The sequence below is a fragment of the Neolamprologus multifasciatus genome, chromosome 4, assembly GCF_963576455.1.
Source record: "Neolamprologus multifasciatus chromosome 4, fNeoMul1.2, whole genome shotgun sequence".
In the NCBI taxonomy this organism is placed as follows: domain Eukaryota; kingdom Metazoa; phylum Chordata; class Actinopteri; order Cichliformes; family Cichlidae; genus Neolamprologus; species Neolamprologus multifasciatus.
The window spans coordinates 1705174-1728442 of NC_140442.1; the positions used below are offsets into that span (position 1 = coordinate 1705174).

The 23269-nt window shown below is 43.6% G+C and overlaps 1 protein-coding gene across 2 annotated transcripts; it reads right to left on the reverse strand.

Moving 5' to 3' along the window:
* Positions 1-238: 238 nt before the first annotated feature.
* fus (FUS RNA binding protein) lies at positions 239-23132 on the reverse strand. 2 transcript variants are annotated; one of them, XR_014873849.1, is made up of 16 exons: positions 22979-23132; positions 21137-21161; positions 20799-20962; positions 20534-20720; positions 19536-19759; positions 19260-19458; positions 13252-13286; positions 8229-8264; positions 7571-7680; positions 7096-7225; positions 6743-6841; positions 6411-6549; positions 6124-6221; positions 3055-3199; positions 926-2363; positions 239-646 (listed from the first exon to the last, which is right to left on the reverse strand). XR_014873849.1 is itself a non-coding variant. In XM_085157877.1 (15 exons), the coding sequence occupies exons 1-15, from the start codon at positions 22989-22991 to the stop codon at positions 2324-2326; spliced, it is 1644 nt and encodes a 547-aa protein (XP_085014003.1). In that variant the 5' UTR covers positions 22992-23132; the 3' UTR covers positions 239-2323. The 2 variants fall into 2 exon arrangements, 1 of the variants encoding a protein (XP_085014003.1); XM_085157877.1 differs by having other exon boundaries at positions 239-2363.
* Between the last annotated feature and the right edge of the window lie 137 nt (positions 23133-23269).

The following is a 23269-nucleotide window of genomic DNA, read 5'->3' on the forward strand; positions in this document are numbered from 1 at the left end:
CCCAAAAGTTTTTAGAGATGTTGAAACTCCAGACTCAGGACATGATTACTGAAACTTCCCTCCAAGAAGATTAGAGTACGTGCCCATGATCTGCCAGAACTCCTCCACACTCTCGTTAGTCTAGATTTCTGTGTGAGCGTTATAAAGAAGAGCAGGCAGCTCTAGATGATGACTGTACCCTCCAGGCAGATTGCCCAACATCCTCAGGTACCGCAATTTCCAGTTTATTTTCCCATCGTTGTTTTATGGAGTCAGTGTTGACCTTGCTCAGTGATGTACAGTCTGCTTATTAACCCATTTATCTCACCATGATGGTACGCATCAGTAAATATGTGAGTAATGTGTCTTATACATGTTTATGAGGTTGGAAACCTGCAGTCAGCTGAGACTGAAGTCACTTGGACGAGTGATGAAAGTTTCTCCCGCTGAAAACGCTACGTCCACATGAACAGAATCAACCTTTTTAAATTCCTCTTTAAGATTTGAATCCTTTTGCAGAAATAAACTCACGATTGTATCAAGTATCTGTAAAAGTCCAGTTTTTACAGTCCAAATGTTTGATTGACATTTGGAACAGCAAGTGTGCTTTAAGAAAAAGAAAACTGTAAAAAGAAGACGCCTGACGGTGCGCTTCATTCAACTTGGTCTAATAAATAAACTGTAGGCAGAACAAACCTGTCGTTACAGGTAAGTTTACATGTGACTTTTTACATCAATAATGGTGGAGAGGACAGCTTTTGTACCTGAGCTATCGGAGGAGCGTTGGGCTTCATCCAGTTAATGTTGACGGTTGTCCTTGCAGTCTTCAACAAAATCTGTAACTCACAGCCCTCGCTGAGACATGAAGGGTCCTTCATTTCTGTTTCACCAACATGTCTGCAGTTTGGGGCTGTAACAGAGTAATGTGGGTTTGATCTCCAACCACACTACAACCTGGCTTTTATTATTACCCTGTTGTGTGTAACAAGCCCTCTGTGCAGTTTCTAAGAGATTTCTAGATTTCTAAGAACAGCTGTTAAACTCTTGTGGGTTAAAATCCATCTTTTTGCTTTACTTCACTTACTGCATCGATTTGATCCCCCAGCTGACTTTAATATTATTACATCTGACTGAACTGCTCCTGGGTCCTTCTCAGTTTTTAATGTCTTTAAATGTCATTTCTGTGTATATATTAAATCAGATTTTATAATTATGTGTTGTAAAAACTTGTAAAACACAGCGCCGTCACCTGTATTTTTTTCTAGTCTATCCTCTTTCAGTTTAACTTAGAACAGAAGGATCAGGCTGCGTCTCAGGAGGAGATGATGTGACGCTCCATTAAAGTAAAATAAAATCTGGAAAATATTTCAACTGAAAATAATTAAAAAGTTCACAGGATCTTCTGAAGATGATGACCGGCATGTTTTCCTTCCTTGAACATTTTGCAGAGCAACATCGACGGTTGATCCAGGCGTGAAAGGACGGTGAAAAACAAACTGACAGTACCGGGAGTCTTTAAAGTGGGAAAAAAATGTTTGACACTGATCCAACATTTCTAAGAACTGGAATTGCTTCATCTGTTTTCATCGAATCCAAGTTTGCCAGAAATCAGCTGAAGCCTCTGAAACTATGAACCTGGAGCGTTTCGTGGTTTTCTCAAAGCATCACAGTGAAAAAGAACCACAGAACAACAAGTTACTTGGCCAACACTTTCATTTGGAAAAGCAGCACGAGCACGATACAAAAACACCAATAATAAATAGTAAAAAGTTCTTAAACACAGCTGTACAGCCGGGGCTTCGTTTACACACTGGCCGTGATCAGGATGAGCCGGCATCAGCGGGCGGGTGTGGCATCTGTGCTTCTTGATCCCAAACGGTCTGAGCCGTCGTACGTCGCTCGCTGACCCTGCCGAACATCAGGAGGAGGTGCCGCGTTCCTCAGCAGGGATCGAAACACCGGTAACGGCTCTGAATCTGCTCGCTTTGAGCGTTTCTCTGACGCCAGCTGATGATCTTTATTCACGTCTCAGACATAAATATTTTGAGCTGGGAATCATGCAAAGCTACTCTGGCAGAGTGAAAGCGTGAAGCTGGAACAGAGCGGTGTCCGGTGATGATCCCGGAGAGTCGCGCAGATATAAAATCTGATCGATTAAAATGTTGAAGCTTGTTTTGGTAAACGACGCCCCGCTGAGCAGACTGTGGAGGAATCACGACAGCTAACACTAACACAGGGAGTCACATGTTGAATAAGGAGGGATATAAAAGGTGAGAGGGGTGGGCTGCGTCCGGTACGGACACCTGTGCACACATAGGTCATCATGGCGAGCGGCCGGGATGGGCTAATAGGGACGGCCCCGCCGCTCCTGCCTGCGGTCGCCCCTGGAAACCAAACACAAAGACATAAAACGTCAGTGCAGTTTCCAGCCAACGAGTTTCTCCAAGTCAACACAAACCACAGAGGCACTGCTGAGTCAATACTCAGACGAAGAAATAAATAAATGATTTCAAAATCAACAAAACTGATTTTTAAATGAAATGAATTAAAAAAAATCTGATCAGTGGGACCAAATCTTAACCCGTGAAACCTGTTTCTTCTGTATTTACAGTCAAAGCACTCCAAGTCAGGCTAAAAGTGCCCGTGGGACTGACAGCTGGCACATCTGGGGAGGCTCCATCAGTGCTGGTTTCAGAGCAGCATGAGCTCCATGAAAGGAAGAACCTGCAGACTGGGAAACAGGAGCCTGTCCCAGCTGCTCAAACGCAAAATGAGCTCAGATTTTACTTAAATGGTTCATTTTGCTGCGAGTAAAATTCGAGTTTATGATTGATGACATCAGTTTTCCCACGTGTGTGTGTCTATATATATTTAAAGCAGTTCTCCTGCTGTCTGTCGATGTGCAGGTGTTTGCAGGTGTTTGCAGGTGTTGTTGACTCCACCGATACTGGAAACATCTGTAAGGCCAGGAGTTAACTGTCATGATTACTCATCGATTTCCAAATGAACCATAAAACACTTGACGTGCACGCGGGCACGCCGCCTCACAGAGCTGCCGTGCGTCTTGTTGCTCACCTCACATCCATCTTCCCAGGGCCAAATCCTCCCCGCTCGCATCCTCGGCCTCCTCTGAAGCCTCCGCTGCCGCGGTCGCCGCCGCGGCCCCTGAAGCCGCCCCGATCAAACCCCCCTCTGCGGTCTCCGCCTCCTCCGTAACCTCCTGCCAGGAAACAAATGAGGTGAGCGGGAATGCATGACTCACAAAACTGAAACTGCTCTGCCGTACACATACAGCAGAGTAAACCACTACAGAGCAGAAGGATTCCTTCATGAACCAACTGTGTTTGTTATGATTTAATGCAATCATTAACTCACAGGTCACCCTGTTCTTCTTCTCCATCTTAGAGAAACTATGAATGATGAAATTCCCCTTTTTCAAACATCACTAGTTAAATTTACAACTCAGAAGGTCAGAGCGTGTCCAGGTGCTCCGATGCTACGATCAGAGTTTTAACGGTTCCTCGTTGTTTGTTGAATCAAGAAGCTCCTAAACTGTGGACCAGCTTCCCTCTGCTGAATCTGCAGCTTGTTTTAAACGACTGCTAAAAACTCTTGTTTTAAACATAGGTTAGGTTTTCTTTAGTCATTCGTGCATCATAGGACACATTTGCATGTGACAAACGGCAGCTGCAGGTTGTTTCAGCTGCTATTTTCTCCTTACTCAGTATTTTTACATGATTTCTTTAAGGATTAATAAAGTATTCTGATTCTTGCTGTGTGTGTGTTTGAGCACATAACTGTGTGTCTGCGTGTTACAAACAAAGTCATCAGAACTACGCGATCGCACAGTACAAGTCGACCATCCTGATGCAGATGTAGAAACGTGGTCGCCAGGATGTGCTTATCATTAAACGACGAGAAAACTTTAAAAATGATCAAATGTAAACTTGTTTTCAAGTCACAAACACACTCCTGGAAACAGAAGACATCTTTGTCCTGCAGCCGCCTCGTGTGGAGATCAGTTATCTCAGGGAGGAGTTTGATCTGCATCCTCATTCTTTGTGCTTTTGTAATCCGTCTAACTTTTCTTACCAGAAACAGCGATAAGCAGCTACGCTCCACTGCAAGCATGTGTTCTTCAGCCACATTTATGCAATAGTTCAAGATTATCTCACCAACATGACCTGCGTGAGATAAACACTGATGCTAACGCGCGTTCACTCGTCGTCGCTCATTTCAACCATCAGTAGAGCTCAGAGAGCAGAGCTCAGTAGATTTTATATCATCGGACAATGACATGAAATAAAGCGTGATTTAATCTACAGCCTGCCCACCTGTCACATCTCTAACTGCAGAAAGAAATACATGAAAAGTAAAAATGAGCAGACGCGTGTCTGTGTGCTCTTCTCTTTGATCAGGTAAACTACAGCTGTGCTGTTGATCTCAACAAATCAGTTTCAGGTTGAACCTGAATGTTGTGGCTAAACCACAGAAAGCTCCCACAGCTAAACACACAAGCATTACAAGTGTACACAGAGTGCATCCTGAAAGCAGCCGAGACAACCAGAAGAACAAACCAGCCGGGCGAACGTCGGGGTCAGAGGGCACACTCTCAGCTTCTGTTTCAGTCGGACATCAGTCTGAGACTTGAACACAGTGATACCCAAACAGAGCCTCACTTAAAAACCAGCTGATCGAACAGCGTTTGGTCGGCAGGAAGTAAAGTTACCTCCACGTGTGGCTGCTAATTCTCTTCTTCTGTACCGTCTTCCTCCCCTCACCACAACCGGCCGCCCCTCCCTGAGCCTGGTTCTCTCCTGTTAAAAGGGAGTTTCTCCTTCCCACTGTCGCCAAAGCGCTTGTTCATAGGCGGTCATATGATTGTTGGCGTTTTCTCGGTTTCTTTGTATTATTGTAGGGTCTACCTCAAACAATAAAGCGCCTTGAGAGAACTGTGATTCATATAAATAAACATGAATGGAATTTAACTGAAGTGAACTTTTAGGGTGAAAGTTATTTCAAAACTGTGATCTGTGACAGGAAGTCAGGTCAGTTCGTGAGAGCGTGAGTGAAGCAGAAACAGTAACAACGACACACTTTAATAATAACTACATGTATTTTTTTTTATTTAATGCATGTTTTGACCTTAACCCTTTAAGACCGACCATAGAACCAAGTCTGCCAGAGCTTATATTATATGTTTACATGCTGTGGAGCCATTTTTGGGAGCATTTCAAGTTGCTATACATCAATACAACTATTACAGCCTAGATTTTAATAATATGTCTGCATTAAGTGCATAGTAATTACATAAATTGCAAAAAAGTGCAATAAACTACAACAATTGGAAATGGTTTTTGTTTTTTTAACATATATTTCTAGTTAGAGAAATTTAAGAGGCTTATCCCTCAAAACTGTAAATACAAAAAAGTTGCACAAAATAGTTTCCCACCACAGGAAATTTATTTTGAGTGTCTTCATAGTTTTATTTTTGAGATACACCAATTTTTATACACTGCAGGAAAAACGAAAATAAATATTATGATGCAAATTTGCAAAGAAAAAGCAGCATATGCATCAAAATAAATGTTCAGCAGTGCAATTTGAGTTCTAAGCATCCCAGAAACTATTCAGAAAAGCATGAAGTCAAACATGAATTTTAAAAACACCAGTACAGGCTTATAAGGCCCCGAGGGTAAAAACTACAATTTTCATAAAAATGACGTCACTTCCGGTTTCGGGCAGGTCATGGCGGACATGCGATAGTTCGCGCTGACGTCTATTCCAACGTAGGAAGTGTTATGAACAGCTGATCGGATCGGCAAAGCGTGTTTCTGGAATATTATGTTTTTGTTGCTGCAAGTGCTTTTTATGCAGTTTTTGCAAAGCTATATGTGGAAGGAAACTGTGACCGAGGACAAGCTGATGACATAAGATGTAAGTACAACTCCTCCGGTTTCATATGCAAAAAAAATGATTGCGCTAGCTCACGTGGTTGCAGCTCTGCAGCGATTTGGAAATAGTTAAGCAAAACAGAGCGTGCCCGGTTAAACACATAAAGCCTTTTTTAAGTGTCTGAGTAAACTGTGAGTCAACAAATGTTCACCTATTTATTTATCTAATATTTATCCAGGTGTATCTAACCTCGCTCCATGGGGGACATCCCACCAGCATCTTCAGCTTTCGGAGCTTTGCACTGGTTACACTCATTACGCCAGGAGAAGTTCAAGTTCCCACAGTTACTGAAGAGAAGAAAGGAAGACTCGTTATATGTTGTTAACAGATCCGTAGAAAGATTACTACATGAAATAAAGGTAAGACTGAGCAAAACTAAAAAATCTGGCATCATATTTTAAGCAATCATTGTACAAGATGTTTTTGTTGTGTTTTTAATTCTAATTTATTGTCATAGAGGAGTCATCAAAACTCACGGGTTTGAACACTTCCAATCTCCGGCTCGCTGCTGCCCTCCTCCACCACTGGCACCACCTCCTCCCCCTCCATTGCCACCGTTGCCTCCTGGGAAACCTCCACCTCGACCGCCTCCGAACCCTCCACGGCCCATCGGACCTGCACAGAAGAAAACGCCACAGCATCTGTCAGCGGGACACGTGACTGATGCTTCAGTGCGAGGCTGAAGCTTTTTAACTCACTGCAAACAGTAAACAAGCATTTCTGTTACAGCGCCGTGTGGTCCGACTGCTGTTTACAAGGTTATAGTTTTTCACTTTCTAAAAATAAAAGTAAAAAGAAAGTGACTCGCCTCCTCGCCCTCTACCTCCCCTCATGCCTCCTCGGCCTCCAAAGTCAGCTCTGCGTGTGGCAAAGGACACCTTGATTGGGTTTCCATTGAAGTCTTTACCTGGAGTAAAGCCATGAATATCAAAGGATCAGATGTGAGGTATGAAATGAATGCTCATCTCTAGCTCCACATTCTTGGACTTTCCAACAGTAGCTTTGCATGAGTTACAGTTCAACATAATCCTTATTTGTCTTATACTTTAGCAGTCAGTTCCATCAAAGCCTAGTTTCCAGATACAAACCATATAAAACCCCTTAAACCACCAATAGAAACTCAAACAATGGGGAAGCCAAAGCTCAGAGTTAATAACTCACCATCAAACCACTCGATGGCAGCTTTAGCTGAGGGGGGGTCATCGAAGGAGACCGTGGCCTCCCCCTTCAGCTTCCCCGTCTCTCTATCCGTGTACAGGTTGATCATGGGCAGGCCTGTCTTCTTGTTTACCTACGAGGACAGAAGGAAAGGGATGAAAGTCCAGACCAGGACTGTGAAACAGCACCAGGTTCAGGTGCTGTGTGTTACCATGGAAATCAGACTAAAGGATAGAAATTAATTTAGATTCCAAATGATGAAATTCTTCGTCTTTTTCTGAAGTGTAACATAAGATTTCATGATGAGCCAACACGATCGGAGAACCAAGAAAGAAAATGGCTTCATTCCAGTTTTTGTTAAACTTCAACATCAAGCCGGAGCTTCTTTACCATTTTAACCAGTCACTAAAGCCATCTATACATGACATATCCAAGTAAATGCTTTATTGATTACTGACCAAACAAATCAATATGTTACCTTAATGATCCCAATCTGCTTAAAAAAGTCAGCCACTGATTCAACAGTGTAGTCGTCTCCCAGGCCTTGCACAAAGATGGTGTTGTTATCAGAGTTATCCTGGTCCTGCACTGTTAGAAAAACATATAAAGTGATGTAATTCAAGCAGTAACACAGGGGTGTCCTTGAGAGCTACTGTCCTGGAGCTTTTACATGCATGCCTACTCCAACACAGGCGAATAAAACTGTTGAATTAGCTCTGCAGCATACCATCAAATTAGGCAAAGGCCTGGCAACAAGCCTTTCATTTGATTCAGGGGTTTCGGAACAAGGACGCATCTAAAAGCTGCCGGACTGCAGCTCTCGAGGACGGGGGATAGAGACCTCTGTGCTAAAGGAACTACCAAAAGGGTTAATTCTCTAGAAGTGTCTCTAAAAGTGCTCAGTAAATATAGGCTTTACATTATTATCGGAAGAAAACAAAAACAACGTGAAAAATGTCTGCCAATTATAAAGCCAAGAGAACCAAGTCTTGGTAAATTCTTGGCATAGGAGGAAATATTTGTAGTTGTTTCTTCTGAATTTATTGGCTTTAGTACATCTCTCAGACTGACATCACACCAACGACTGAAATTTGACTTTTGTTGGTAGCTGAACAAAGAAAACAGGAAACACTTACTGAAGCCGGGTCCTCCGTGTCCTGGTTCTCTTGGTCCTTAAGGACAAAAACAAACAGATGTTAGGTGTGGAAAAGGTCAGCTGTTACATCACACACAAACAATGGTCTAACTAATAGTTAATTCATTTCATGCACACCTCATCCCCACAGGTATATCCAGCACTACTATCAAACTCTCTTTAGGTTTATCTGTCTGAACGTTTTTCATGTCTCGGCTCATTCGCTTCACCGTTATCGTTATCACACTGAGGTCAGCGAGTGGCTCCAAGTCCCAGGAACAAGTGTAAAAAAACACAACCATCCACATTATTGAGATACTGCCTTGCAGCTATTTCTGTGCGTTGGCTTTGGTGCTTTTCTTCTCCAACGAGAACACGCAGACTCTTTGGAAAGAGCCTTAAAAGTGGTTTGTTTACATGTTGGGTTTTTTAAAAATTGCTGCAGTCATGTTGAAGCGTTTTCTTTACCACCAACATTACAGAATCATTGAACCAGTCAAACACACTGAAACACAATTGTTTTAATTTCTATGGAACAGCCCTACATGTCATTAATTGATCCCATTGGATACGTCAGTTTTCCCACAGCTCAACAAAGGATTCTTGCAAACTGCTTAAACACACGTCCTGGGAACACGAACGCCATGTTTGCCATTCTGACAATTGAACCCGCTCAGAAAACCATCTTCACCTGTGCAGGTTTTCAGACATTACCTCAAACACCTTACGAAGCGCTTCAGTGCATCAGGTCCCGTCACTTTTCTGAAAGGAACTTGGGCTCAATGCTCCCTCTTTAAACAAACACAGGACTGGTTATCGGACGCCAAAGGCAAACCGCCTGCAGGAGCAGATCTGCTCGTGTCCATCTGACGTTAAAAGACTAGTTTGGGGGCTTTTTTTAAATATGTTGTTCTAGTTTGTGACTGTGCAAACAAGGAGAACCAGTCTTTGGACACAACTCGCTGAGGAAACCAAAATAGAAAATAAAATCTGATCCGTAGCTAACATGAGCAGGCATCAGTGTCACAAGCTAAAAATCAAGATTTCAGTTTCCAGTTTATTTTTCACTGAGCTCATTTTTAACTATCATTGACATCAACAACTATCGGTTAGGGTGGAGCATCTGGCATTGGCTCCCTGAGAATCTTATGAGGAAATAATCAGGAAACTAGACACCACCCTCTCCACAATTATATCAGTAGTCGCAGATAGCTGAACTTTTATTGGCTGGATGGAAAACCTTAAGTTCATGCCCAACCCTAACAGGGGTCGATGACTTCATGACCTTTTATTTCTTTCAATAATTCAAATACAAACATTTTTTTCTATTGCATCTGTTCCACATAAGCACAATAAAAACTTTACATTGCAGCTAAACTGAAGATTTTTCATTAGAAAGAATACGCCCTCGTTGGTGTTTGTGATGTTTGTGATGTTGTGGATCTTAAAGACATCCCAGTCCAGCAATGAGTAAACTGGAAGAATCAGAACGGACCACAACCAGAAACCTGAATATGAGCATCTATTCTCAGATGCAGTGCTGAGAATTTAGATATGGACTTTCCTACGCTAAACACATAACCAGTGATTATTTTAATTATACTAAAGCACGCCCACCTTTCTATATGATCAACCCACATCTGAGGATGTGACTAAGCATTCATGCCTCTTGTTCTATTGTTCCAAATTGATTCCAAAGTTTTCTGCAGAGAGGCGGGCAGACAATGGTGTTCGATCCCATCCACACTGAGGACTAGGGATGGGTATCGAAACCTGGTTCTTGTTGAGAACCGGTTCCCACTGTTTCAATTCCTTGGAATTGTTTGCCATTTTTGCAAACGATTCCCTTATCGATTCCAGTCGCCCCGAATGACGTCACCACGTTGCGGAGCGTCATTTACCTGGCAGGTAAATCTGGCAGGCTCAAACGCTCAAAAGTTTGGTTATACTTTACGAGAACGGATGACAACTTGCAAAGTAGATATTTCATTTAAGAGAGGAAACACTACGAATATGCAAAAGCATTTGCTCACAAAACACACGATGACCTTAAAATGAATGTCGTGTTTTTAACTCCGGACTCGTGAATCTCAACCCAGCAGCAGCGGTAACGTTTGCACGTCCTCTCCCGTTAATGCGGCAGGTAAATAATCAACTAACAGTGCAGATTATGTTAGCGCGATCTGCCTTATTACAAAACCTGCCATTACTGTGCATTTAGGTGACCATGATGAGAGACAGAGTCTGGCTCAGATGCTGGCAGTTCTCGCTGCAGTCTACCGTAGCGTCTCCTTTCAGACCAGGATAGACGAATGTCACCGAGCAGTGACTCAGTTTGTGGTCAAAGGCTTGCAGCCGTTTGCCACAGCAGATGATTTTCAGTAAGTGAATGTGTTTAATTGTAGGCAGGGACATTACTGGATATTCTTGTGTAATTGCTACAGAATAATTGATGTTATACTTTGTTATTGCTACAGAAGAATATTTATTTTATTATTTTACATTTACAGTTTTTTTTCCTGGGGACCCAGTGACACCCCATTGAAGAGCCGTAGGCTGTGGATCTCTTAAGATCTCACTGTTGGGTTTGTAAGGCCATGTTACTCCTAAATTTCTATCTTGTTCAAAGAGAAGATATAAAACAAAGTTCTAAGCTAATCGACCTTAGTGTTCTCCTTTTTAAAAAGAATCGAAAATGGAATCGGAATCGTGAAAATCTTATCAATACCCACCCACACTGAGGACGGTGCAGAATCAGAGCCTGTGAGATCAAACCCTACAATAAACTACTCAACAATCTTTAAAGAAAGTTCGAGTTAAGTAAGTATGTATTAGATTACTACAGCCCTTCTACAACAGGGTCTCGCCATTTGCAGGAATCCCGGTCAACATCTCCAAGTAGTTTGGGCAAACAAGGCCAAGCCCTACGGAAACAATCCAAAAAAAAGTGCCGTAACGTCAATCTAATGGTCAGGATTTAAAACAAACAAACAAAAAACTCATCCTAGAAGCAAGTCTTTGAAGTTCCTAGCTGAATAAATAAGAGCTCTAACTTTTCCAAAAAAATACTCTCACCAACTGAATTATTCAAAAGATGTTATGAGTCTGAGCACAGATTGATGTTTGAAAAGCTTCCTGATTGGCTCAGTCCAGTCCAGTGATACAGTCAGCACTCTGATTGGCTCTATGGTGGGAGGGGTGGCCCACCGCCATATCTGACCATTCAGAAGACTCCCAAAGATTTCGGTTCAGGATTATTTGAGCCTCCTCCTGCAATGTTTTTGTAATAGTCCCCGAATCACCAGTAAAACCAGTAAAGAATGACTAGAAATGTGAAAACTTTTCATACTTTCAGGTTCAGCTGATTTAAAGCAGATAATTGACGGGCAGAACGTCCAGCATCTTTGCAGTTACCCAGAGATTTTTGAAAGGCATTCTTTGAACGCTGTTTTGCTCTTACAATGTGTCTAATGAAAACACCTTTCAATCAACATACTTTTGCTTTTTCTGCAGCTGTTGTGCTGCTTCAAAACGGCCTTGGAGTGGTAATCTTTGGGTGGTGAATGACACCAAGACAGACACAGTGGCTATGCGGGGTAAACACCACTTATTGCTAAAACCTTGTTGCACGTGCTACCTGTAAATTTTAATTAAAATAATTTGGTAATTTAAATAAAGCCCACATTTATATAAACTCTCCGATCCGTATCAGTTTGTGCTTCTTATGAGCAGGATTGTAAACAACTGAAAACATTTCCTTCAAGAAATATTGTCCAAACCGTTTGAAGGGCTTGAAAAAAAGATTATGACTGGACTTCTTTGGGTTTGTGAAGACGTTCACCTCTCATCCAAAAAGGCTTCTTCAGTTCCCACTACTGACCGTTGCAGGTGCCACATGAGCCGTCGTTCAGAGTAGGCATCGATAGCCTCTTTCAAACCAACGTTCATCTTGTCAAATTCTCAAATTTGACATTCTCAACATTCTCAAGAGCTACCCCACTGTGGGTTAAATACCTGCGACTCTCCGCCTCTTGTTTCTAGAACTGAAGGGAGTTTCACCACGTGAAACGTCTTTGCAAACCCAACGAAGTCCAGTCACCTTCTTTTCAAGCTCTCAAAACTACCATGACTGGATGACTGAGAATCTACAGACATGTAGTAGAACTACAGTGGAATGCATCAAGTTACCGCCATACTTAATCTCTTTATGATCACAAAAGAACAAAAGCAAAACCCTCGTCAGCCTGAATGAGCATATTCTCGGATGCAGTGGTAAGAATTTAGATAGGGGCTTTCTCACTGTAAACAAATAACCTGAATTAACTTTAACAAAGCTAAAGCATGCCCGCCTTTCTATACGATCAACCCAGATCTGAGGGTGTGACTAAGCATTCATGCCTCTTGTTCTATTGTTCCAAATGGATTTGCAACTGAACCAAGAATTTTCAGTTTTCATCACCGTGAGTTCCAGAGTCAGTGTCATGTGAAAAAAAATTCCCAGTGTGTGCAACCCAACCAGTTTTTACCTTTCAACCGTTTGGTGGAAAGTACAACAGAATCAAAACATCCATCAACAGGTTTTCAAGCCAAGCCTTAAAAGCCATTTAGGGTCATTTCATCCATTTAACGCGCTTTGTCACGTTTGCACAACACGATAAGATAAGCAACACTTATCTCACTTCAGTCACTGAGTTTGTCACCATCCACACTTCAAATTCAAACACCAAGTGCCAGAGGAGCAGTGGAAGGGCTAATGATGCAGTTTTAACTCCCTCCGATGGACATTTCAAGTCAAACACACAAAACACGATGGGTGTTATTATCTGTAGTCATGCTAGAGACAGTATACATCAAAAGTCTTAACATTCGCCTGACCTTCACTGTTAAATAGTTTTTTCTTCAGCTTTTCAGACAGAATCAAGTTTTATCCCCCAAGCCACACTTGAAGTACCAGAGTTTGAGCTTACTCCCTTTTAGCTTTGACACACCTTTTCACTCAAGTGTTGAAGTTTTTTGTCACTTACCACCAAACTTATTGAATCCTCCACGATCGCCCATTCTGATGAAGAGGAAGAGAAAAACGACACGCATTGAAGGCTGGAGCTGACAGCGATTTCTCTCAATGGGCTGAGGTTAACCTTCACTCTCACAGCGTCTTTGCTAAACCCACCCCTCCTCGCTGGCATTGTCCAAATGTACCCTTACTGCATGTTGATATAACCCATGGACAAGAGGCCAGTGTACAAACCCTGTTAGCTGAAATTTGCATTTCTGACTCAGAAGGTGTAAAAACTTTCAAGTTCCATTGATTTCATCAGAGAATTAACAAACCCAAACATCAGAGCTCTGATCCCTTGGTGGGTGCTGTTTGTTTGTTTCTTTAAAGGTCTCAGAAAACCTTTATTCACTCAACACAGGGTGTCTACAGGTATGAACGACTTCAATTTAGAACCTTCAGACCTTAAAGATTTCACTTTGAGTAACACAAAGGTGAAAACACACTGACATCAGGTCAAATTTTCATTTGTTTTTATTCCCGAGTCTGAACAACACGGCACAGACTGCTCTATCAGCATTTTCAGCCACAGGCTTTAACAGCCAAAAGTATTTTTATTCTTATTCACGTGTGCTTGACCTTCTTTCCTTTTCGATCATTGAGCAGGTTGGACAGCAGGGCCTCTCTGCTCAGGCCTGAGGCTGGGTCTCACTGGGCTTTAACTTAAAGTACTTTTGATCCTGAGATAAAACAGTTACTGTCTGCAATGCTTTTTACACAAAGTAAAGCTAAAAATTATACTTTGAAACAATTTAAAAGGGTAAAATTATCCATGAGATGCCATTCTAAACTGCATTATATAAATAAAACCGAACTGAATGAGGCACAATTTTTCACCCAGCGGGTGAAAGTACTTTAATATTTATACCTTCTATAAAATTAAGCTGGTAAGAACACGTTAGTGGAAAAGTGTGTAGCAAACCCAACCCCACCCATTTTCTCTTTCCACTTATCTTCAATTCAAGCAGACCAAACCATTAGCTGCTATTCACCAGGTAGATTACACATCATTTGATGCTCTCTCGCAGGTACAGCGTCGGCTTCGAAAAATTGATGCGGTCACATTGTTGTTACCTAATTATGCAGAGGACGCCAAAATAGCAGCTTTGTGTCTTGGAAACTGTCTCAGTGACATGATTTTAAAATGTTTGAGACCCACTTAACTGAATTCAAGAAAATGTTATTCTTCTTTAGGGGTTTTTAGAGTTTCAAGTCTTTTTTAAGGACCCGTAGACACCCTGTCTTTACACAAATTGCAGCAATTCCCAAGTGTTTGAGACTTTTCTCCAAAATGACTGATTAGTATTTAAGTAATATATCCTTGTGTTATTAGAAGACTTAAATCTGACTTCCCCATAATGTGATTTTCCAAATGATGGCTTAAGAGCAGAAAGCCAGCCTGGAGAGAAGGTAAAAGCCTAGGAGAAGATTCAAAGAGTGATTAAAGCAGAGTATGGTACAGTAAACCTGCAAGGGCTGGTGGGGGAGGTGGTGGTAACAGGTGAAAAAGGCAGGTGATGGTGATATACTGAGGTGTGTTAGTTTGTAGGCAGAGTGAAGGTCACACTTTATTCTATAGAAACATTTCAGATACAAGCAAAGATGAAAAACTCGCCGTACGGAGTTTAAGTCTGCATACAGAAGTTTACGAGCAAGGCTCGCTGGGTTCCTTACATTTAATGCACAGCAGTGTCGTTTTGAAGCCAATCTGTCTTTCCTGGAGATTACATTTCCACCTTTCTTTGTCTACTTGGGTAATTATTTTGTACCTTTTATAAACGGCGCATAGAGTCGCTTCAGAAAGTTTCAGCAGGGATGTTACTGGTTTAAACATCTAACTAGCCGTGCACGTTCTGAGTATTCAGATCCCTACCCTCACCTATGGCCACGAGCTGTGGGTAGTGACCGAAAGAACGAGATCGCGGATACAAGCGGCGGAAATGAGCTTCCTCCGAAGGGTGGCTGGCCTCTCCCTTAGAGATAGGGTGAGAAGTTCGGTCATCCGGGAGGGGCTCAGAGTAGAGCCGCTGCTGCTCCACATCGAAAGGAGCCAGCTGAGGTGGTTCGGGCATCTGACAAGGATGCCTCCTGGGCGCCTCCTGGGTGAGGTGTTCCGGGCATGTCCCACTGGGAGGAGGCCCCGGGGCAGACCCAGGACACGCTGGAGAGATTATATCTCAGCTGGCCTGGGAACGCCTTGGTGTTCCCCCGGATAAGCTGGAGGAGGTGGCTGGGGAGAGGGAGGTCTGGGCCTCTTTGCTTAGGCTGCTGCCCCCGCGACCCGGCCTCGGATAAAGCGGATGAAGATGGATGGATGGAAGTTATATTTTATTTTCCTAGAAACAACCCATGGTGAAGGGAAACCATGGTCTTGGAGATTTGCTGGACAGGCAGTACCAGTCTTTGCAGTAAAGACAGAGCTGAGTGCGAAGGTAAAACTGTCGATTTACTGATAACGATCTACGTTTCTGCTCTCACCTGAGGGTCCTGACCAAACCAATAAGGTTAAGGATACGTGGGGGAAATGAACCTACTCTGACAGCTGTTTGGGCTCTCAGGTGATCGCGACATCTCCTGTGTGAGCTGAGGAGGCCCCGTCACAAATCCAGGACATGCTGGAGAGATTATATCTCTTAGCTGGCTTCAGAAAACCTCAGTGTTTCCCCATGACAACATGGTGGTGACGGGGTGGGGCATCTTTGGTTAGATGCCCAGTCAATGTCTTGGACCAACTAAGTAGCAGAAAATAGGTCTGTGAAGGTTCTCAGTCATCCAGGTCATCGTAGTCAAAGGAGCTTGCAAAGAAAAGCGTCTGGACTTCTTTAAGTTACTTGAAGACGTTTCACCTTCATCCAAGAAGCTTCTTCAGTTCTAAGGTCAAATGGTGGAGAGTCCCAGATATAAACCTAGTGGGAGTGTCCCCCCAAAGAGGGACAAAAGGACAAGCACAAGCGCATGGCACAACATAGAAGAGCCACCTCCACAGGACAAGACTCAGCAGTTCATCTGCATCTTAAGGTCAAAAGTCACTCTTTCAGGATGCCAATGTTCACATTTTGGACAGCGAGGACAGATGGTTTGAAAGAAGCATCTATGTCCACTGTGAGCGACCATCTTTGAACAGAGGCGGTGGTTTACGACACCAACTGTCTGCCATCTATAATCCAGTTTTGAGTTCCCTCCCCAGACGCCTTAACGCCCACTCACATCCTGGACCATCTGACCTCAGGAAATCACATGATAGGGTGGTTTCACAACGAGCTCTCTGGCTGATTGGGACCCACACCCAGTTTCACACCTTGGCTCAGGCGATTAGAGGATCATCAGGGGGTCCTTTTGTCCCTCTGTGGGGGGAAACTCCCACTAGGTTTATATCTGGGACTCTCCACCATTTGACCTTAGAACTGAAGAAGCTTCTCGGATGAAGGTGAAACGTCTTCAAGCAACTTAAAGAAGTCCAGACGCTTTTCTTTGCAAGCTCCTTTGACTGGCAGAAAATAGATTGATGAACAAAGTATTAATTACAAATAAAAAATGTATTTTAAAACAAAAAGAGTGCAAAGGGTCTGAATACTTTCTGAAGCAACTGTATACTTTACTATTTATAGCTGAATGGCATTTTTGAACTCCAGATGTGGCACAACACACGTACCATTATCTTTCTTTGACGTGTTCATCCATCGTAAAACTGATAACACCCCAAAGTCATTTGTAAACTTGGATTTATCAGCTGATTAGTTCTCACTGTGGCGAATATCGAGATGACCCAGTGTGGAAGGAGATGTACAGGAAGTACACGATGGATGAGAAAATACATAATGGAATGGGAAACTAGTTTATCTGAGTCCAGCTCTAACATCATGAGGTCACAAAGAAGAAAACGAGAGACTACGTAACCTCGTAAGAAGAACAAAAACATCAACTTACCGGTTTATGCTTCACAGCTTCAAGCATTCAGTGCTGATGTTCTTTGTTCTGTACATTTAAATCATTGGCTTTACGAAGCTTTGCTCCAACCCATTATCCATTTCTGCTGTTTTAATCCAGCTCCACCCAAAACCACCGAGGCCTCTGCAAGTATTCAGACCTCTGGGTAATAACACCAATCACCCGTGGCCATGCACTTTTCTCTTGTGCATTAGCCTTATTACAGCATCCTGCTAGTGCACCTGTAACTTTTACTAACACGTAGTTTTCCCAGCGCTGCATCAGAGCTGAGAGAATAACCAACAACAATTCACAGTGATGTGTGATGAATGAATGATATTGAATTCAGTTTCTCCTGAGCTGTTTGGAGTTTTTGTGGTTGTGCTTTCTGATTTGTATCATAGCTGAGCCTTCGTTTTTACATTTGCATCTTTTCTTTTCCAAGGTTGGAACAGATGAATCGGGTCAGTGGTATTAAAACAATCATTCTATTGAAAATGACAAATCTGAATCACATCCCAGCATCTTCAGTGTGTCCCATACTTTAAAACATCCATGTAAGACTACAGCCTCATCAGCATTCATAGACAATTCCTTTGTTTTTATTTTGAAAGTGCCATGCTCGCGTTTTCACAGTCGATAGTTCGATGGCCGCATCACTACTGTGTGTCACCATCACTCTGGAGTTAGAGCTGGACAGACTCTCATTTGACTCCACCTCCGCCTGACTCCACCCTCTTGGACTGCAGCTGGTGACAGTTCTTGTTTTGTTTAGTTTTTTTTAAACGGAGGTCCACACTAACCAGATTCTGCCACGACGCCGAGCTCACTGAGGCATCAGAGCTGGAGACGAGACGAAGTTCAGCCACATGACGAGGATCTTATTGACGAGGCAGCTGATAATAGCTTCCTTATTTATTGTCTCAAGCTGTATCTTTATTATTTATGACTTTGTTTTGGAATGCACAGGTGTGCCACCTGTTGTGCATAATGGCACAAAACACTGAATGAACCCTGTCAGACGTCCATAGAAATAACATCAATACTTCAATAATGAACAAATAATCCATATATTGGCAGCATGTGCGATTTATTTCATCCTCTCTGATCAGAGAGCACCGATCATTCTGTTGTGTCTAAGCAGAACAGGAAACAGTACTTTCAACCCATGTTGGATGCCACAAAGTAGCGCTGAGTGAAGCGCAGATTTTCAAAATAAAAGAAACCGCGTTCGGCTGCAGTGTTGTTTTTGTGTTCTGGCTGTGAGCCTCTCATTTTTGGCTTACTGATCCATTCTTGACCAGATTATTTTTATTTGTTTTTAACCTCATCACACTGTCAGGCGGGTCTGCACAGAGTCAACCGGACCACAACGCAAACCACCATGAACCAAGAAAACCCAGCTGAGTGGACGTCCTCTCTGTTATAGGACGAGCTGATATCACAGCACAGATGTTGGCTTTTAAAACTTTTACCTTTGTGCTCTTAATGTGTAAAAACACACCTGCAGGCAGATGAAATAAGCCTGTTTGAGGTCATGCTTTCTCCTCGCTGCCTCCACCTTCTGTTTTCAAAGATGAGTTTCCTTCACCTGTTCTTATGAGTGCTGTAATGTTTCAGAACACACTGCTTTTTCGTGGCCTTTTCATGTTTCGTTTTGATTTGGTGGTAAGGTGGTCCAGTGGCCTCAGAGCAGCAGGGTCTGGGTTTGAATCTGTTTTATCGTCTGAGGAGTCTGCAGAGATGATTCGCAGCTTTGGCTCTTTCACTTTTCAACCACATGTCGACTCACTGGACCTTTAGCCATGTGGTCTTCAGCGTTTTTGGGTGGAGAGGTGCTCCACGGGATCTCTCGCAGCGCTGAGGATTACATACTCTTACAAGCAGGTGAGGTCAGAGGTGTAAATATGAATCACTACTTCTTTTTTTTTTTTAGAGGAAAAAAAAGAAGTAGTGCGGCTCCATGTGAAACCAGATGGGTGGAGACATTAAGATGTAGCACAGCCCTGAGCTTCTGTGACTCATAAGTCAATGATTGATAACACCTACCCCATGCCTCCTCTTCCTCTTGGACCACCTCGGCCGCCTCGGTCAAAACCTCGATCGTATCCGCCACCGCCGCGGCCTCCAAATCCGCTTCCACCGCGGCCCCTGCCCCCACGGCCTTCCTGACCTCCATAACCTCCATCAGGACCGCCGTATCCTCCACCTCCTCCTCCACTTATCGGCGGGCTGTCGCCTCCATATCCTGAAAGAAAGTTCCAACCTCAGCAGACCAAACACTGATGCTTTCAATCAGTAATCACCAACCACACAACCCCTCACCTCCACTCTGCCCGTACTGGCTCTGCTGGCTGTAGCTCGGCGGAGGAGGGGTGTTGTAGCTCGGCGGTTGGTTGTAGTGACCTCCTCCGTGCTGAGACGGTTGTGGGTGGCTTCCGCTTCCCCCGTAGTTACCACCAGGCTGCCCTCCACTGCTGCCGTAACCGCCTCCGCTCGCTCCGCTGCTCGGTGGCTGGTAGGCGGGAGCTGGCGAGTTGCCTTCATAGCTGTTAGAAAACAGGAAGTGTTAAAGACTACAAAGCAACATGGCAGCTCACATATGAGAGACTCAAACTTCAGCTGCTCAATTATGGTGAAAACCTTAATCCTGATTATTTTGTTCAATGCTGTAATCTCAATCATTCACTTGGCAGCTACTCATGCACATGAAAACATGTTTGGCCTCCGCAGTAACAGAGGTAGAGGTAAAGAGACGTTCAGGTGGCAGCGGACACGTGCACGTCGACACACCTGAACGAATTTAAAAAAGGCTTTGTATGATGAAATTAGCTAAAAGGGTCACCGTCTGCAAGTCCACGCTGGCTTCAAAGGACATATACCGATCAGCAGAGAGCTGAGTTCACCACAGAGGAAGTTTGCACCTATAACTGGAGCGCCCCCTGCTGTACTCACATGAAACTGCAGTACAGTTGAGCATCAAGCATGGCCGCCTTTTTTAAAGTTCTATTTTCTGAATGTTTGAGGCTGGATTTAAACTAGTTCGGCCTCTAGGCTGACCTATAATATAACGAAGAACAGAGCACCTGCTTTATTAGGATTAGTATCATAGAGATAAGCACTGAATTACTGAGACTGAGCTCGGCTTTTGTTGTACTTTATACTGGGGACCAGTATGAACATTAGATTTTGTTCCATCTCCTGCTATCCCAGCATCCTCCTCTCTCACACCGCAGGTAAAGTCAGTGAGGTTTGTGGTTGCTGTCCCCTGTGCAGATGGGGCAGAAATCAGTGAATTAAAGGCGAGGTGAACGTGAGCATACCCCGCAGAGGATGGAGGAGGAGGCTGCTGCTGCTGGCTGTACCCGGAGAATGACGACTGCTGGCTGTAGCTCATGCTGGACGGCTGGTTGCTGCTGTTATAGCCACCGGAGCTGTAGGACTGACTTGAGTGACCATACCCACCACCGCCGCCACCGCCCTGGTTGGAGGATGGAGACCCGTATCCACCTGGGAAAAGGAAACTGAGTCACAGGTGACTGGAAAACAGTGACTGTGGATTTGGGCGGACGTTGGGGCTTCCTCTACCTGACTGAGGATGGCCGTAGCCGCTATAGCCTCCCTGACTGTAGGAGCTGGAGCTGCTGTCCGAGCTCTGGTTGTAGCCTCCGTAGCCCTGCTGGCCGTAACCCGGGCCAGACGACTGACCGTAGCCCTGGCTAGCACCGCCACCTCCACCATAGGATGGATAGCTGCACACACCAACCAAGAATACACCGCTTCAAATTTTTTTCATTCACTTACAAAAGAAAATCATTTCCACGGTTAAATGCAAGGACTTACTTTTCTTGTTTTAACCCAAAAGCTAAATGTATGAATGACTGACAGCTTCATGAATGAATAAAGACATGATTTACATAACTTACCCCTGGTTAGATGTTTGGGAATAATCTGTGGGAAAAAGCAGAGAAGGTTAATATTAAAGTCAGTTTTGATGACAGCAATAAAACATCCAAACAGTGTCAGACATGATCTATAACCTCACAAACTCAACAGTAACTATATAAGACACATTTTAATGGTAATTATTAAATGAATAAACTATATTCTATCTGTAAAAACACTTTGTAGGCCACATCACTGCTTTTTATCATCCAGAAATGGGAAATGGTAATACTTAGGCTCAGTTTTCATGACATGGACTAAAACTGATTCTCTTTTAGTCTGGGACTAGATTTAATCCATGTCCGGGAGATCTATCCAAACCGAACATAATTAACAAAAACAGACGATTTAAAGTGTTTCAGACTGCAACACTGTGAAACTATTTATGAATACATTAAAAATCAGACACCAAATCCACTGAATTCAAATTTGTCAGATCAGTCTGGATGTGGGAGAGAGACACACTCAGTACTTTTAAGATTATGCTTAAAACTTTTGTTTATTGACATAGTTAGGGCTGGATCGGGTGACCCCGAACCGACAGGCTTCCCATGATGCACTGAGCATTTCTTCTTCGTTCACACCACTCTGCATCTTATCATTTGTTATCTCTGCTCTCTTACCCCCAGCTCGGTGTTATGGACGAGCCTCAGGGGTCCTGATCCACCTAATCAAGTCACTGTGCAGCTGAATCCTATTGACACACTTCAGCTATAAGTTACACTAAATCACATGATAATGAAAAACACCCATATTGCTGATAAGCTACTGCAGTGCAGCTCAGTTTAATGATGCAGTTCACATCAGTCTAGAGCTTCCTGTGCAGGTCAGAAGTATCTCTGTGTCTCATTGGTGTGTGCAGCGAGCTTTAAAGCATGACACTGCATGAAAATGGCAACACAAATGGAAATGTGACGAGGATATTGTGCTCTAGTGTGTGTTGTGAGTTCACTGATCCAATCAAACACAGATACAGTCGCCCTTTTTAAACTTTGAGTGTCCTGTGCTTATATGTTTGGAAATATGTGTTTATCTATTTCTTATCTATTGTTTGTTATTTGTTATTGTTTGTTATTGTTTGTTATTGTGTGTTTATCTATTGTTTCGTGTTTTTCTGGAATAGCAAAGCCCTCCCTGTCGGTTACCCTCCAGCTCAAACACCCAGCCTGCTGCTCCCTTCCCTCACCCCCATCAGGCAGATGGCTGCCCCTCCCTGATCCTGGTTCTAACGCAGGGTTCTTCCTGTTAACAGGACTTTTCCTCACAGGGGGCCATGTGACTGTTTCTGTGTTGTTGCAGGCTCTTTACCTGACATTATTAATAATCCAGCCCACAGATGCCAAAAAATCAATAATGAAAAAATCTTTCATTATTTGGGGTTGAGTTGAACCCGCCCGGTGTAGGTGAGCTGGGTTTGCTCGGTCTCCGCTCTGATGTCCTTCTAATAAACCGAGGACAGGGGTTAAAGCAGCGGGATCGGCACAGGGGGGCGGTTACTCTGCTCGAGACCGCAGTGAGCCACCAGAAACTGGGTCAGCAGCAAAACCGGGCTAACGGCGAGCTAACCGTACCGGAGCAGTTTCGGTTACACAGAGTTAACCTTAGCTAGGTGGCGGGGCGGTCCTGCAGCCGGACAAACGGTGGCGTAAGGCCTGCATGAATTAAATGTGATAATAAAGGCTGGACGCCACGCCCCCAGAGAGCCATTTAAACTGCAGCTAGCCGCTAGCTGTCCTCTGTTCACCGGCAGGTGAAGGTGATGCTATCTTTAGCTAACCGGCTCCGACGCCCAGACCCCAGACAGATTTGCCCGTTTCACTTACCGTTAGACGCCATTTACACGGAGACAGCGCCGCTTCAGCCTTTCTCTCGGTCAAACAACGCGTCGTTGGATGATTAAACCGAAGAAGAGGACGAATCGACACGAAGCTCGACCCACTAGCGCCGCCGTCTTCAGCTGCAGTTCCTCCGCCGCCCGCCAGGGGGAGCGCAGCAGTATCGATGATGTTTAGTTTTATGTCAGGTGGAAAATGGTCCATCATCACAAGATGTGATGAGATGTGACTTCTTATAACACAAAATAGTAGTAGATTAATAGTAATTATAGCAATACA